We start from the raw sequence: 18,012 nt of genomic DNA on the forward strand, positions 1-18,012 counted from the left end.
TTCAATATATGTTGTTACATTTATTGTAAGTAAGTAAGTAAGTAAGTAATTGTGACAAGTATTTGTAAGTAAGTATTTGTGTGAAACCTCCTGATATTTACTGAAACATTAACATTTATACAACATATATATTTATATATTTAATAAAAGAGTGACACGTTGATTCTCATCATAATAATCGGTCACATGGATGGAGGATCAAACTCAAACACAAGAAACACTTCCATGTTCACTTCCTGTTGCAGGCGAAGAGCAAACGCGGCGTCTCCACCAAACGAGCGTCACTTCCTGTCCGCGACGAAGGCGAGAAACGACAGGATTCTCCTCCTCCGTCCAAGACTCAATCGCTCCATCCTCCGGCTCAGAACAAGAGGACCGTGGACCTGGACTCTCCCGCCAAGAGGCCGGTTCCACCCGAAGTGCGTCGACTGATCGTCAACAAGAACGCCGGCGAGACTCTGTTGCAGCGAGCGGCGCGTCTGGGATACCAGGTGAGTCACATGACTTAAATCATTAATGTTCAATTAACTCAGTCACATGACTTAAATCATTAATGTTCAATTCAATCAGTCACATGACTTAAATCATTAATGTTCAATTCAATCAGTCACATGACTTAAATCATTAATGTTCAATTAACTCAGTCACATGACTTAAATCATTAATGTTCAATTAACTCAGTCACATGACTTAAATCATTAATGTTCAATTCAATCAGTCACATGACTTAAATCATTAATGTTCAATTCAATCAGTCACATGACTTAAATCATTAATGTTCAATTCAATCAGTCACATGACTTAAATCATTAATGTTCAATTCAATCAGTCACATGACTTAAATCATTAATGTTCAATTCAATCAGTCACATGACTTAAATCATTAATGTTCAATTAAATCAGTCACATGACTTAAATCATTAATGTTCAATTAACTCAGTCACATGACTTAAATCATTAATGTTCAATTCAATCAGTCACATGACTTAAATCATTAACGTTCAATTCAATCAGTCACATGACTTAAATCATTAATGTTCAATTCAATCAGTCACATGACTTAAATCATTAATGTTCAATTCAATCAGTCACATGACTTAAATCATTAACGTTCAATTCAATCAGTCACATGACTTAAATCATTAACGTTCAATTCAATCAGTCACATGACTTAAATCATTAATGTTCAATTCAATCAGTCACATGACTTAAATCATTAATGTTCAATTCAATCAGTCACATGACTTAAATCATTAATGTTCAATTCAATCAGTCACATGACTTAAATCATTAATGTTCAATTCAATCAGTCACATGACTTAAATCATTAATGTTCAATTCAATCAGTCACATGACTTAAATCATTAATGTTCAATTAAATCAGTCACATGACTTAAATCATTAATGTTCAATTAACTCAGTCACATGACTTAAATCATTAATGTTCAATTCAATCAGTCACATGACTTAAATCATTAATGTTCAATTCAATCAGTCACATGACTTAAATCATTAATGTTCAATTAACTCAGTCACATGACTTAAATCATTAATGTTCAATTCAATCAGTCACATGACTTAAATCATTAATGTTCAATTCAATCAGTCACATGACTTAAATCATTAATGTTCAATTAACTCAGTCACATGACTTAAATCATTAATGTTCAATTCAATCAGTCACATGACTTAAATCATTAATGTTCAATTAACTCAGTCACATGACTTAAATCATTAATGTTCAATTCAATCAGTCACATGACTTAAATCATTAATGTTCAATTCAATCAGTCACATGACTTAAATCATTAATGTTCAATTCAATCAGTCACATGACTTAAATCATTAATGTTCAATTCAATCAGTCACATGACTTAAATCATTAATGTTCAATTCAATCAGTCACATGACTCAAATCATTAATGTTCAATTAACTCAGTCACATGACTTAAATCATTAATGTTCAATTCAATCAGTCACATGACTTAAATCATTAATGTTCAATTCAATCAGTCACATGACTTAAATCATTAATGTTCAATTAACTCAGTCACATGACTTAAATCATTAATGTTCAATTCAATCAGTCACATGACTTAAATCATTAATGTTCAATTCAATCAGTCACATGACTTAAATCATTAATGTTCAATTCAATCAGTCACATGACTTAAATCATTAATGTTCAATTCAATCAGTCACATGACTTAAATCATTAATGTTCAATTAACTCAGTCACATGACTTAAATCATTAATGTTCAATTCAATCAGTCACATGACTTAAATCATTAACGTTCAATTCAATCAGTCACATGACTTAAATCATTAATGTTCAATTAAATCAGTCACATGACTTAAATCATTAATGTTCAATTCAATCAGTCACATGACTTAAATCATTAATGTTCAATTAACTCAGTCACATGACTTAAATCATTAATGTTCAATTCAATCAGTCACATGACTTAAATCATTAATGTTCAATTCAATCAGTCACATGACTTAAATCATTAACGTTCAATTCAATCAGTCACATGACTTAAATCATTAACGTTCAATTCAATCAGTCACATGACTTAAATCATTAATGTTCAATTCAATCAGTCACATGACTTAAATCATTAATGTTCAATTCAATCAGTCACATGACTTAAATCATTAATGTTCAATTAAATCAGTCACATGACTTAAATCATTAATGTTCAATTTAATCAGTCACATGACTTAAATCATTAATGTTCAATTAACTCAGTCACATGACTTAAATCATTAATGTTCAATTAACCCAGTCACATGACTTAAATCATTAATGTTCAATTCAATCAGTCACATGACTTAAATCATTAATGTTCAATTCAATCAGTCACATGACTTAAATCATTAATGTTCAATTCAATCAGTCACATGACTTAAATCATTAATGTTCAATTAACTCAGTCACATGACTTAAATCATTAATGTTCAATTAACCCAGTCACATGACTTAAATCATTAATGTTCAATTCAATCAGTCACATGACTTAAATCATTAATGTTCAATTCAATCAGTCACATGACTTAAATCATTAACGTTCAATTCAATCAGTCACATGACTTAAATCATTAATGTTCAATTAAATCAGTCACATGACTTAAATCATTAATGTTCAATTAACTCAGTCACATGACTTAAATCATTAATGTTCAATTAAATCAGTCACATGACTTAAATCATTAATGTTCAATTCAATCAGTCACATGACTTAAATCATTAATGTTCAATTAACTCAGTCACATGACTTAAATCATTAATGTTCAATTAAATCAGTCACATGACTTAAATCATTAATGTTCAATTCAATCAGTCACATGACTTAAATCATTAATGTTCAATTCAATCAGTCACATGACTTAAATCATTAATGTTCAATTCAATCAGTCACATGACTTAAATCATTAATGTTCAATTAAATCAGTCACATGACTTAAATCATTAATGTTCAATTCAATCAGTCACATGACTTAAATCATTAATGTTCAATTCAATCAGTCACATGACTTAAATCATTAATGTTCAATTCAATCAGTCACATGACTTAAATCATTAATGTTCAATTCAATCAGTCACATGACTTAAATCATTAATGTTCAATTCAATCAGTCACATGACTTAAATCATTAATGTTCAATTCAATCAGTCACATGACTTAAATCATTAATGTTCAATTAAATCAGTCACATGACTTAAATCATTAATGTTCAATTAAATCAGTCACATGACTTAAATCATTAATGTTCAATTAACTCAGTCACATGACTTAAATCATTAATGTTCAATTAAATCAGTCACATGACTTAAATCATTAATGTTCAATTAAATCAGTCACATGACTTAAATCATTAATGTTCAATTAACTCAGTCACATGACTTAAATCATTAATGTTCAATTAAATCAGTCACATGACTTAAATCATTAATGTTCAATTCAATCAGTCACATGACTTAAATCATTAATGTTCAATTAACTCAGTCACATGACTTAAATCATTAATGTTCAATTAAATCAGTCACATGACTTAAATCATTAATGTTCAATTCAATCAGTCACATGACTTAAATCATTAATGTTCAATTCAATCAGTCACATGACTTAAATCATTAATGTTCAATTCAATCAGTCACATGACTTAAATCATTAATGTTCAATTCAATCAGTCACATGACTTAAATCATTAATGTTCAATTAACTCAGTCACATGACTTAAATCATTAATGTTCAATTAACTCAGTCACATGACTTAAATCATTAATGTTCAATTAAATCAGTCACATGACTTAAATCATTAATGTTCAATTCAATCAGTCACATGACTTAAATCATTAATGTTCAATTCAATCAGTCACATGACTTAAATCATTAATGTTCAATTCAATCAGTCACATGACTTAAATCATTAATGTTCAATTCAATCAGTCACATGACTTAAATCATTAATGTTCAATTAACTCAGTCACATGACTTAAATCATTAATGTTCAATTCAATCAGTCACATGACTTAAATCATTAATGTTCAATTCAATCAGTCACATGACTTAAATCATTAACGTTCAATTCAATCAGTCACATGACTTAAATCATTAATGTTCAATTAAATCAGTCACATGACTTAAATCATTAATGTTCAATTAACTCAGTCACATGACTTAAATCATTAATGTTCAATTAAATCAGTCACATGACTTAAATCATTAATGTTCAATTCAATCAGTCACATGACTTAAATCATTAATGTTCAATTAACTCAGTCACATGACTTAAATCATTAATGTTCAATTAAATCAGTCACATGACTTAAATCATTAATGTTCAATTCAATCAGTCACATGACTTAAATCATTAATGTTCAATTCAATCAGTCACATGACTTAAATCATTAATGTTCAATTCAATCAGTCACATGACTTAAATCATTAATGTTCAATTAAATCAGTCACATGACTTAAATCATTAATGTTCAATTCAATCAGTCACATGACTTAAATCATTAATGTTCAATTCAATCAGTCACATGACTTAAATCATTAATGTTCAATTCAATCAGTCACATGACTTAAATCATTAATGTTCAATTCAATCAGTCACATGACTTAAATCATTAATGTTCAATTCAATCAGTCACATGACTTAAATCATTAATGTTCAATTCAATCAGTCACATGACTTAAATCATTAATGTTCAATTAAATCAGTCACATGACTTAAATCATTAATGTTCAATTAAATCAGTCACATGACTTAAATCATTAATGTTCAATTAACTCAGTCACATGACTTAAATCATTAATGTTCAATTAAATCAGTCACATGACTTAAATCATTAATGTTCAATTAAATCAGTCACATGACTTAAATCATTAATGTTCAATTAACTCAGTCACATGACTTAAATCATTAATGTTCAATTAAATCAGTCACATGACTTAAATCATTAATGTTCAATTCAATCAGTCACATGACTTAAATCATTAATGTTCAATTAACTCAGTCACATGACTTAAATCATTAATGTTCAATTAAATCAGTCACATGACTTAAATCATTAATGTTCAATTCAATCAGTCACATGACTTAAATCATTAATGTTCAATTCAATCAGTCACATGACTTAAATCATTAATGTTCAATTAAATCAGTCACATGACTTAAATCATTAATGTTCAATTAAATCAGTCACATGACTTAAATCATTAATGTTCAATTAAATCAGTCACATGACTTAAATCATTAATGTTCAATTCAATCAGTCACATGACTTAAATCATTAATGTTCAATTCAATCAGTCACATGACTTAAATCATTAATGTTTCATTAAATCACTTCTATTTTTTATAAATAATTGAATAAAAGAACATATTTTAAAAGTCAATATGGAATCTTTGTATAAATATTAACCAATAATTATAAGAAAAACGTAACATTGTTTAAATTCGATATAAATGTTATAAAAGCGTCTCCAGACCAAAGCAACAGAGCTCAGAGCTGCTGATCGTTTCTACGTCACATGATCAACTTTTGTTGAGTTAAAATGATTAAATAAATGTTTTAATAAGAAAATGTATTCATTTGAATGATTGTAAGTAGAAAATCAAAGTAATTTATTTAGATAATATTTTAAAAAAGTATGAATATATGAATATATTAATGTTCCACTTAAGTTGAAAACCTAATGAAATAAAACGTAAACATTGAAGTGTTCGGTCCATGATGAAGGTCACGTGTGTCTCCACAGGAAGTGGTTCTGTACTGTCTGGAGAAGGACGTGCGGGAGGTGAACCGACGCGACAACGCCGGCTACACGGCTCTGCACGAGGCCTGCTCGCGAGGATGGACCCAGATCGTGGAGGTTCTGTTGAGACACGGAGCCGACGTGAACTGCAGCTCTCAGGACGGAACGCGGTGAGGAACGCTTTTAAAACAGGAAGATAAACATTCATTTAAGTCACAAATATTCTTCATGTTCTTCACGTTCTTCACGTCCTTCATGTTCTTCACATTCTTCACGTTCTTCACGTCCTTCATGTTCTTCACATTCTTCACGTTCTTCATGTTCTTCACGTTCTTCATGTTCTTCACGTCCTTCATGTTCTTCATGTTCTTCACGTCCTTCATGTTCTTCACATCCTTCATGTTCTTCACGTCCTTCCCGTCCTTTATGTCCTTCATGTTCTTCACATTCTTCACGTTATTCACGTCCTTCACGTTCTTCACATCCTTCATGTTCTTCACTTCCTTCGCGTTCTTCACGTCCTTCATGTTCTTCATGTTCTTCACGTCCTTCATGTTCTTCACATTCTTCATGTTCTTCACGTCCTTCATGTTCTTCACATTCTTCATGTTCTTCACGTCCTTCATGTTCTTCACGTTATTCACGTCCTTCACGTTCTTCACATCCTTCATGTTCTTCACGTCCTTCATGTTCTTCACATCCTTCACGTTCTTCATGTCCTTCATGTTCTTCACGTCCTTCATGTTCTTCACATCCTTCACGTTCTTCATGTCCTTCATGTTCTTCACGTCCTTCATGTTCTTCACATCCTTCACGTTCTTCATGTCCTTCGTGTTCTTCATGTTCTTCATGTTCTTCACATCCTTCACGTTATTCACGTCCTTCATGTTCTTCACATCCTTCATGTTCTTCACGTCCTTCATGTTCTTCACATCCTTCACGTTCTTCATGTCCTTCGTGTTCTTCATGTTCTTCATGTTCTGCACATTCTTCACGTTCTTCACGTCCTTCATGTTCTTCACATCCTTCACGTTCTTCATGTCCTTCATGTTCTTCACGTCCTTCATGTTCTTCACATCCTTCACGTTATTCACGTCCTTCATGTTCTTCACATCCTTCATGTTCTTCACATCCTTCACGTTCTTCATGTCCTTCGTGTTCTTTATGTTCTTCACGTCCTTCACGTTCTTCACGTCCTTCATGTTCTTCACATTCTTCACGTTATTCACATCCTTCATGTTCTTCACATCCTTCACGTTCTTCATGTCCTTCGTGTTCTTTATGTTCTTCACGTCCTTCACGTTCTTCCCGTCCTTTATGTTCTTCACATCCTTCACGTTCTTCATGTCCTTCGTGTTCTTTATGTTCTTCACGTCCTTCACGTTCTTCCCGTCCTTTATGTTCTTTACATTCTTCACGTTATTCACATCCTTCATGTTCTTCACGTCCTTCCCGTCCTTTATGTTCTTCACATCCTTCACGTTATTCACGTCCTTCATGTTCTTCACATCCTTCATGTTCTTCACATCCTTCACGTTCTTCATGTCCTTCGTGTTCTTTATGTTCTTCACGTCCTTCACGTTCTTCACGTCCTTCATGTTCTTCACATTCTTCACGTTATTCACATCCTTCATGTTCTTCACATCCTTCACGTTCTTCATGTCCTTCGTGTTCTTTATGTTCTTCACGTCCTTCACGTTCTTCCCGTCCTTTATGTTCTTTACATTCTTCACGTCCTTCATGTTCTTCACGTCCTTCCCGTCCTTTATGTTCTTCACATCCTTCACTTTCTTCATGTTCTTCATGTTCTTCACAGGCCTCTCCATGACGCAGTGGCCAGTGACAACCTTCCGATCGTCTGGTTGCTTCTCAATCACGGCGCTGACCCGACACTCGCCACCTACTCTGGACACACGCCGGTGAAGCTCGCGCACAGTCAGAGCATGAAGGACTTCCTGTCAGGTGAGCTCGATCCACCTGTCAGTCAAACATCAGTCCTTTGAGTAAACATTGGTCAGAATATTGAATGAATTTCAAAATTAACTTTATTATTATTTCAAAATTATTTATATTTTTTAAACAGATATTCATCATGTGATCGTCTGCTCGTCGCATGATTGGTTGAAAGTTTGAAGTAAATGATTCAATAAAAGTGTCAACATTTGTGAAATAATTAAATATGATTTAATTCTATATTTCTGCAGCAACACTTGTTGTTATTTAACTTTTGTTTATTGTTTGTATAAGATGTTGACAAAAGTCACGTGTGGACAGTGATGGACCACGAATCTTTGAAATGATAATAAAATGATTAAAATGTGTTTATTTGTTCTATTTCTGTGATGATTGATGTAATAATGACTTCATTACTCAGATACTATGTTATGTAACGAGTAGTAACTTTAAATACGTCTCCTCAGAATACTTCACTGACCTGGAGGGTCGCGGGGATCAAGACCCTCGAACATCCTGGGACTTCTACAGCAGCTCCTTGTTCGGTGACGCATGTTCTTAACTTAATTAATGAAGCAAAATTAATGAAATGATTGAACAATCAGTGAAGCTCTGATGTTAATTAAAACTTTTAAGTGTTTTAAGAAAATAAATATCATCGATCACTGCTCGCTGTTCCGAGTGTTGCCGCTAGAGGGCGGACTCATGCTGACCTTTGCTCTGACCTGCAGAGACTGAGCAGGAGCCGTGTTGGGACTTCCTGCTCACCAAGGAGGACCAGGACCAGAGCCAGGACCAGGACCAGAGCCAAGAGCAGGACCAGGACCAGGACCAGAGCCAGGACCAGCAGGAGAGCGAGACTCCGGACCTGGACTCGGACAAAGACTGTCTCGTGTTCGAACTCTCGTCGGAGCCGCTGCTGCCGTGTTTCCACGTCCAGGTGTCGTTAACTCAGGGGTGAGTCATGAGGTCAGAGGTCATCGTGGTGTTTTAGGGTCGCTAGCTGAGTCACTGCTGCTCGAGTCTGACTCAGTTTGAGTCGAATCTCTGTGACTCGTTTGAATGAGTTTTTTTATGTTTTGACAACGATGTTGAAAATATTTAAAAACTGCGAAGAAAGTTTTTCTTTTCTTTCTTAAAACCGAAAAACACATTTGACGGCTGGATCGTCCAGTTCCATCGTTCGTGTCATCAATGTATTAATTCATGTAATTAATCAGGTTTCACTCTTTTAAAAAAGTTTTCAATCGAAAGTTTTCAATTGATTTGAATCAAAGTTCACTTGAAGAAAATAAACATCTTTAGAGGATTTTGTCAAATATTATCTTTTAAGTTTTAAACGTGTTACTCGCGGTTCTATTGATCACAATTAAAACAATAATAAAAACAAAAGTTAAATTAAAAGTGAAATAATTAAACAATTTTAACTTAAATCATATTTTTCTTTACAGACAAAAACATTTCTTTCGTCATTAATACTTTAAATCATATTAAATCATATGAAATCATATTAAATCATATTTATAGAAAGTCGTGTTTTAATCTTATCGTTCAGTTTTGCGTGTAATTACAAAAGATTGTTCGCACTTGAACGCACCATCACAACTCTGAGGTCATTGAATGCATCATTTAAGATTAGAAGAGAAAGTTTTTTCTTTTGTTCGTCGTTGAATTATTTTCTGATAAATTCAAGTTCTGTCAAAAATATACAATTAAATATTTCATTGATCGTCAGTTCGACGTCAACATGTCTCTAGTTTTAATGTCGCTTTATTTTGAAAATAATGATTTCTCCCGTCACTTCCTGCAGCTTCTGTAACTGGTTCCTTCTGAGCGACGTGGTCGAGCGTCTGCAGGTGTCCGAGCGGATGTTCCAGGCTCGCCATCCTCACCTGGAGACGGTCCGGGTGTCGCGGGCAGAGTTCCGCGCGCAGGTGCAGGTGAGCCAGGTGAGCTCGGCACCGCCTCCGAGGGAGGGGCCGGAGGAGGAGGACGAGGAGCCCCCGGTGGACCTGGTGCGATGCGTGCCGGAGCTGCAGAGACTTCTGGGCTCGTCCGTCCACTTCCTGGACGACGAGGACGAGACGGGAGGACGTCGGTAGCGTCGCCTCAGAGACACCGATAACCTTTGACCTCAGACAGAAGGAGATTACGAGACCGGCGCCGCTTCATGGACCTGCACGCGGGAGCGGTGGATCCGGTCGCACCTTCAGGTTCTCCACCATTTTCAACTCTTTTGTTTTTTAAACCGCGATGGACGACTTCGCCGTCAGGGATCGAACTCGCCGTCGAGCGAAGACTCTGGATCTATTTTTGACGCCATCGAGGATCGAACTCAGCGACGCCGGAGGTCGAGAGTCACTTCCTGTTCAGGAGCATCTGAAGCTGCGTCGAGGAAACGCAAAATAAAAACATAAAAGTTAATCTTTAGTACAAAATATTTGACAGGATTTTTCCTCTGAAGCCACAAGTTACTGATAAAAGTTACTTTTCTGGCTAAAATCTTCATAATTTCTTGTTTTCGGAATAAAAGACAAACATTTTAACAAAAACAAAATCATCAATTTCTCTACTTTGGTTGATTTTTGGTTATTTTGGATGAAAAGAAGCTTCTTTTGAATCGTCGTCGATCATGTTTATCTCGTGTTTCTTCGTCTCGTTGAAGAAAATCTTGGTTTCTATGATTTAAAGTAACAACTCCTCGAGGCCACAGACGCGACAGGAAGTGACCGACCTGCAGCGTTTCCCTCGCGTGAATCCTCGTGGTCTCTTCCCTCCGAGTGTTTGTGTTGCAGTGTCGCACACTGTTGTCGTGCTTAATTTAATAGTCGTTAATATATTTCTTGTGTTTGATCCTCGGAGAACGTTGGTGCTTATTTAGTGATTTTTACAATCGTCGCTCCCCGGCTAGCTGGGACGAGAGTCTCTGGAGAAGAAGTACAGTTTTATTGTACTGGTGCTGGTTTTGTGTTGACAATCAATGAAGCTTTGGTTTGAGTCACAAACTCATGTTGAAAGAAACACTGAAGATTCTTGTGAAGAATAAAAGCATGAACGTCATCTTTCTGTTTATTCAAATCATTTAAGACTTTAAAGTGTTTTCTGTACAATGATTTATGTTTGTGAACATGTTTATTGAAGCGCGTGTGCGTGCGTGTGTGTGTGTGTGTGTGTGTGTGTGTGTGTGTGTGTGTGTGTCGCCCCCGTTCATTTGAACAGAAACTTTTAAGTTAAATCAACGTTAAAACGAAACATCAACTGCTTTGCTCCACTAGAGGGAGCCCGCGAGTCACTTCTGAACTTTCGCTTTGAGATTCTTTTGTTTTTTTCTTCAGATGAGAAAACAAATGATTTTTAAACTTTATTTAACTTTAAAGTGTGAGAATATAAATTAAACAAAAGTGTCAAACATGTGATGAACTTCCTGAACTGATTAAAAGTTTCCAAACAAGATCCTCGTTCATCAAAGAAACTGTTCAAACATTTAAACAAGAAAGTTCTCAGTTTGTTCTAAACTGAATCAATAATAAATCTACATAAACACGTGTTTCTACGGAGGCTCGAGAGTCCAAAACTAAAGCATTAACTAAAAGAAAGTTTGAATAAACATGGATTTCATGAGTTCGTACATTTGTTTTGGACTTTCTCAGCCGCCGTACATTTCACTCGGAGCTCGTTCATCATATAGAGCTGAAGATAAATGTTTATTTGTATTAGTGTTTATTTTTATTAGTGTTTATTTTTATTAGTGTTTAGTTGTATTAGTGTTTATTTTTATTAGTGTTTATTTGTATTAGTGTTTATTTTTATTAGTGTTTAGTTGTATTAGTGTTTATTTGTATTAGTGTTTATTTGTATTAGTGTTTATTTTTATTAGTGTTTATTTGTATTAGTGTTTATTTTTATTAGTGTTTAGTTGTATTAGTGTTTATTTTTATTAGTGTTTAGTTGTATTAGTGTTTATTTTTATTAGTGTTTAGTTGTATTAGTGTTTATTTTTATTAGTGTTTAGTTGTATTAGTGTTTATTTTTATTAGTGTTTAGTTGTATTAGTGTTTAGTTGTATTAGTGTTTATTTTTATTAGTGTTTAGTTGTATTAGTGTTTAGTTGTATTAGTGTTTATTTTTATTAGTGTTTAGTTGTATTAGTGTTTAGTTGTATTAGTGTTTATTTTTATTAGTGTTTAGTTGTATTAGTGTTTAGTTGTATTAGTGTTTATTTTTATTAGTGTTTAGTTGTATTAGTGTTTATTTTATTAGTGTTTAGTTGTATTAGTGTTTAGCTGTATTAGTGTTTATTTTTATTAGTGTTTAGTTGTATTAGTGTTTAGCTGTATTAGTGTTTATTTTTATTAGTGTTTAGTTGTATTAGTGTTTATTTTTATTAGTGTTTAGTTGTATTAGTGTTTAGCTGTATTAGTGTTTATTTTTATTAGTGTTTAGTTGTATTAGTGTTTGTTTTTATTAGTGTTTAGTTGTATTAGTGTTTATTTTTATTAGTGTTTAGTTGTATTAGTGTTTATTTTTATTAGTGTTTAGTTGTATTAGTGTTTAGTTGTATTAGTGTTTATTTTTATTAGTGTTTAGTTGTATTAGTGTTTATTTTTATTAGTGTTTAGTTGTATTAGTGTTTATTTTTATTAGTGTTTAGTTGTATTAGTGTTTATTTTTATTAGTGTTTAGTTGTATTAGTGTTTATTTTTATTAGTGTTTAGTTGTATTAGTGTTTAGTTGTATTAGTGTTTATTTTTATTAGTGTTTAGTTGTATTAGTGTTTAGTTGTATTAGTGTTTATTTTTATTAGTGTTTAGTTGTATTAGTGTTTAGTTGTATTAGTGTTTATTTTTATTAGTGTTTAGTTGTATTAGTGTTTAGTTGTATTAGTGTTTATTTTTATTAGTGTTTAGTTGTATTAGTGTTTATTTTATTAGTGTTTAGTTGTATTAGTGTTTAGCTGTATTAGTGTTTATTTTTATTAGTGTTTAGTTGTATTAGTGTTTAGCTGTATTAGTGTTTATTTTTATTAGTGTTTAGTTGTATTAGTGTTTATTTTTATTAGTGTTTAGTTGTATTAGTGTTTAGCTGTATTAGTGTTTATTTTTATTAGTGTTTAGTTGTATTAGTGTTTGTTTTTATTAGTGTTTAGTTGTATTAGTGTTTATTTTTATTAGTGTTTAGTTGTATTAGTGTTTATTTTTATTAGTGTTTAGTTGTATTAGTGTTTAGTTGTATTAGTGTTTATTTTTATTAGTGTTTAGTTGTATTAGTGTTTATTTTTATTAGTGTTTAGTTGTATTAGTGTTTATTTTTATTAGTGTTTAGCTGTATTAGTGTTTATTTTTATTAGTGTTTAGTTGTATTAGTGTTTAGTTGTATTAGTGTTTATTTTTATTAGTGTTTAGTTGTATTAGTGTTTAGTTGTATTCAAATAATTCATTCAAATAATTATATTCTTTTTGATCCTAATGTTTCCAAAATGTATTTTTTTCACTTTTCAACGAATGAAATGAAAACAAAGCATTTTGTTTATTTAATATTTAATTTATTTAATTTGATATTTTCCTTCAATCATTAATATTCAATGTATTTACTTTAGGTGTTTATAAGTGTTGTGAGAGAGTATTGTGTGTTTGTGTTGTGAGAGAGTATTGTGTGTTTGTGTTGTGAGAGAGTATTGTGTGTTTGTGTTGTGAGAGAGTATTGTGTGTTTGTGTTGTGAGAGAGTATTGTGTGTTTGTGTTGTGAGAGAGTATTGTGTGTTTGTGTTGTGAGAGAGTATTGTGTGTTTGTGTTGTGAGAGAGTATTGGGTGTTTGTGTTGTGTTGTGAGAGAGTATTGTGTGTTTGTGTTGTGAGAGAGTATTGTGTGTTTGTGTTGAAGCAGTTGTGAGAGAGTATTGTGTGTTTGTGTTGTGAGAGAGTATTGTGTGTTTGTGTTGTGAGAGAGTATTGTGTGTTTGTGTTGTGAGAGAGTATTGTGTGTTTGTGTTGTGAGAGAGTATTTTGTGTTTGTGTTGAAGCAGTTGTGAGAGAGTATTGTGTGTTTGTGTTGTGAGAGAGTATTGTGTGTTTATGTTGAAGTTGTGAGAGAGTATTGTGTGTTTGTGTTGTGAGAGAGTATTGTGTGTTTGTGTTGAAGTTGTGAGAGAGTTATGTGTGTTTGTGTTGAAGTTGTGAGAGAGTATTGTGTGTTTGTGTTGTGAGAGAGTATTGTGTGTTTATGTTGAAGTTGTGAGAGAGTATTGTGTGTTTGTGTTAAAGTTGTGAGAGAGTAGTGTGTGTTTGTGTTGAAGCAGTTGTGAGAGAGTATTGTGTGTTTGTGTTGAAGCAGTTGTGAGAGAGTATTGTGTGTTTGTGTTGAAGCAGTTGTTAGAGAGTATTGTGTGTTTGTGTTGAAGAAGTTGTGAGAGAGTATTGGTTGTTTGTGTTGAAGTTGTGAGAGAGTATTGTGTGTTTGTGTTGTGAGAGAGTATTGTGTGTTTGTGTTTAAGCAGTTGTGAGAGAGTATTGTGTGTTTGTGTTGTGAGAGTATTGTGTGTTTGTGTTGTGAGAGAGTATTGTGTGTTTGTGTTGTGAGAGAGTATTGTGTGTTTGTGTTGTGAGAGAGTATTGGGTGTTTGTGTTGTGTTGTGAGAGAGTATTGTGTGTTTGTGTTGTGAGAGAGTATCGTGTGTTTGTGTTGTGAGAGAGTATCGTGTGTTTGTGTTGTGAGAGAGTATTGTGTGTTTGTGTTGTGAGAGAGTATTGTGTGTTTGTGTTGAAGCAGTTGTGAGAGAGTATTGTGTGTTTGTGTTGTGAGAGAGTATTGTGTGTTTGTGTTGTGTTGTGAGAGAGTATTGTGTGTTTGTGTTGTGAGAGAGTATTGTGTGTTTGTGTTGTGAGAGAGTATTGGGTGTTTGTGTTGTGTTGTGAGAGAGTATTGTGTGTTTGTGTTGTGAGAGAGTATTGTGTGTTTGTGTTGTGTTGTGAGAGAGTATTGTGTGTTTGTGTTGTGAGAGAGTATTGTGTGTTTGTGTTGTGAGAGAGTATTGTGTGTTTGTGTTGTGAGAGAGTATCGTGTGTTTGTGTTGTGAGAGAGTATTTTGTGTTTGTGTTGAAGCAGTTGTGAGAGAGTATTGTGTGTTTGTGTTGTGAGAGAGTATTGTGTGTTTATGTTGAAGTTGTGAGAGAGTATTGTGTGTTTGTGTTAAAGTTGTGAGAGAGTATTGTGTGTTTGTGTTGTGAGAGAGTATTGTGTGTTTGTGTTGAAGTTGTGAGAGAGTAATGTGTGTTTGTGTTGAAGTTGTGAGAGAGTATTGTGTGTTTGTGTTGTGAGAGAGTATTGTGTGTTTATGTTGAAGTTGTGAGAGAGTATTGTGTGTTTGTGTTAAAGTTGTGAGAGAGTAGTGTGTGTTTGTGTTGAAGCAGTTGTGAGAGAGTATTGTGTGTTTGTGTTGAAGCAGTTGTTAGAGAGTATTGTGTGTTTGTGTTGAAGAAGTTGTGAGAGAGTATTGGTTGTTTGTGTTGAATTTGTGAGAGAGTATTGTGTGTTTGTGTTGTGAGAGAGTATTGTGTGTTTGTGTTGAAGCAGTTGTGAGAGAGTATTGTGTGTTTGTGTTGTGAGAGAGTATTGTGTTTTTATGTTGAAGTTGTGAGAGAGTATTGTGTGTTTGTGTTAAAGTTGTGAGAGAGTATTGTGTGTTTGTGTTGTGAGAGAGTATTGTGTGTTTGTGTTGTGAGAGAGTATTGTGTGTTTGTGTTGAAGTTGTGAGAGAGTATTGTGTGTTTGTGTTGTGAGAGAGTATTGTGTGTTTGTTTTAAAGTTGTGAGAGAGTATTGTGTGTTTGTGTTTTGAGAGAGTATTGTGTGTTTGTGTTGTGAGACAGCATTGTGTGTTTGTGTTGTGAGAGAGTATTGTGTGTTTGTGTTAAAGTTGTGAGAGAGTATTGTGTGTTTGTGTTGAAGCAGTTGTGAGAGAGTATTGTGTGTTTGTGTTGAAGCAGTTGTGAGAGAGTAGTGTGTGGTTGTGTTTTGAGAGAGTATTGTGTGTTTGTGTTGTGAGACAGCATTGTGTGTTTGTGTTGTGAGAGAGTATTGTGTGTTTGTGTTAAAGTTGTGAGAGAGTATTGTGTGTTTGTGTTGAAGCAGTTGTGAGAGAGTATTGTGTGTTTGTGTTGAAGAAGTTGTGAGAGAGTATTGGTTGTTTGTGTTGAAGTTGTGAGAGAGTATTGTGTGTTTGTTTTGTGAGAGTATTTTTTTTTTTTTGTTAAAGTTGTGAGAGAGTAGTGTGTGTTTGTGTTGAAGCAGTTGTGAGAGAGTAGTGTGTGTTTGTGTTTTGAGAGAGTATTGTGTGTTTGTGTTGTGAGACAGCATTGTGTGTTTGTGTTGTGAGAGAGTATTGTGTGTTTGTGTTAAAGTTGTGAGAGAGTATTGTGTGTTTGTGTTGAAGCAGTTGTGAGAGAGTATTGTGTGTTTGTGTTGAAGAAGTTGTGAGAGAGTATTGGTTGTTTGTGTTGAAGTTGTGAGAGAGTATTGTGTGTTTGTTTTGTGAGAGTATTTTTTTTTTTTTGTTAAAGTTGTGAGAGAGTAGTGTGTGTTTGTGTTGAAGCAGTTGTGAGAGAGTATTGTGTGTTTGTGTTTTGAGAGAGTATTGTGTGTTTGTGTTGTGAGACAGCATTGTGTGTTTGTGTTGTGAGAGAGTATTGTGTGTTTGTGTTAAAGTTGTGAGAGAGTATTGTGTGTTTGTGTTGAAGCAGTTGTGAGAGAGTATTGTGTGTTTGTGTTGAAGAAGTTGTGAGAGAGTATTGGTTGTTTGTGTTGAAGTTGTGAGAGAGTATTGTGTGTTTGTTTTGTGAGAGTATTTTTTTTTTTTTGTTAAAGTTGTGAGAGAGTAGTGTGTGTTTGTGTTGAAGCAGTTGTGAGAGAGTAGTGTGTGTTTGTGTTGTGAGAGAGTATTATGTGTTTGTGTTAAAGCAGTTGTTAGAGAGTATTGTGTGTTTGTGTTGAAGCAGTTGTGAGAGTATTGTGTGTTTGTGTTGAAGTTGTGAGAGAGTAGTGTGTGGTTGTGTTAAAGTTGTGAGAGAGTATTGTGTGTTTGTGTTAAAGTTGTGAGAGAGTATTGTGTGTTTGTGTTTTGACAGAGAATTGTGTGTTTGTGTTGTGAGACAGCATTGTGTGTTTGTGTTGTGAGAGAGTATTGTGTGTTTGTGTTGAAGCAGTTGTGAGAGTGTATTGTGTGTTTGTGTTGTGAGAGAGTATTGTGTGTTTGTGTTGAAGTTGTGAGAGCGTCGCTCACACAGTTGTGTGTTTGTGTTGAAGTTGTGAGAGCGTCGCTCACACAGTTGTGTGTTTGTGTTGAAGTTGTGAGAGCGTCGCTCACACAGTTGTGTGTTTGTGTTGAAGTTGTGAGAGCGTCGCTCACACAGTTGTGTGTTTGTGTTGAAGTTGTGAGAGCGTCGCTCACACAGTTGTGTGTTTGTGTTGAAGTTGTGAGAGCGTCGCTCACACAGTTGTGTGTTTGTGTTGAAGTTGTGAGAGCGTCGCTCACACAGTTGTGTGTTTGTGTTGAAGTTGTGAGAGCGTCGCTCACACAGTTGTGTGTTTGTGTTGAAGTTGTGAGAGCGTCGCTCACACAGTTGTGTGTTTGTGTTGAAGTTGTGAGAGCGTCGCTCACACAGTTGTGTGTTTGTGTTGAAGTTGTGAGAGCGTCGCTCACACAGTTGTGTGTTTGTGTTGCAGTTGTGAGAGCGTCGCTCACACAGTTGTGTGTTTGTGTTGCAGTTGTGAGAGCGTCGCTCACACAGTTGTGTGT

At 34.0% G+C, this 18,012-nt stretch overlaps 1 protein-coding gene across 3 annotated transcripts in view; it reads left to right on the plus strand.

Annotated features, from left to right (window-relative positions):
- bcorl1 (BCL6 corepressor like 1) overlaps positions 1–11,283 on the plus strand; it is a 30,633-nt gene extending 19,350 nt beyond the window's left edge. For all 3 annotated transcript variants that reach the window (XM_087799353.1, XM_087799352.1, XM_087799354.1), the window contains exons 7-12: positions 246–491; positions 6,274–6,440; positions 8,087–8,232; positions 8,691–8,768; positions 8,955–9,180; positions 10,034–11,283. In XM_087799353.1, the coding sequence (XP_087655479.1) occupies positions 246–491; positions 6,274–6,440; positions 8,087–8,232; positions 8,691–8,768; positions 8,955–9,180; positions 10,034–10,325 (1,155 nt within the window). In that variant the 3' untranslated portion in view covers positions 10,326–11,283. The remainder of the gene's footprint in view (positions 1–245; positions 492–6,273; positions 6,441–8,086; positions 8,233–8,690; positions 8,769–8,954; positions 9,181–10,033) is intronic.
- The last annotated feature ends 6,729 nt before the right edge of the window (positions 11,284–18,012 follow it).

Source organism: Callionymus lyra, chromosome 9 (genome assembly GCF_982586985.1).
Source record: "Callionymus lyra chromosome 9, fCalLyr1.hap1.1, whole genome shotgun sequence".
Lineage (NCBI taxonomy): Eukaryota > Metazoa > Chordata > Actinopteri > Syngnathiformes > Callionymidae > Callionymus > Callionymus lyra.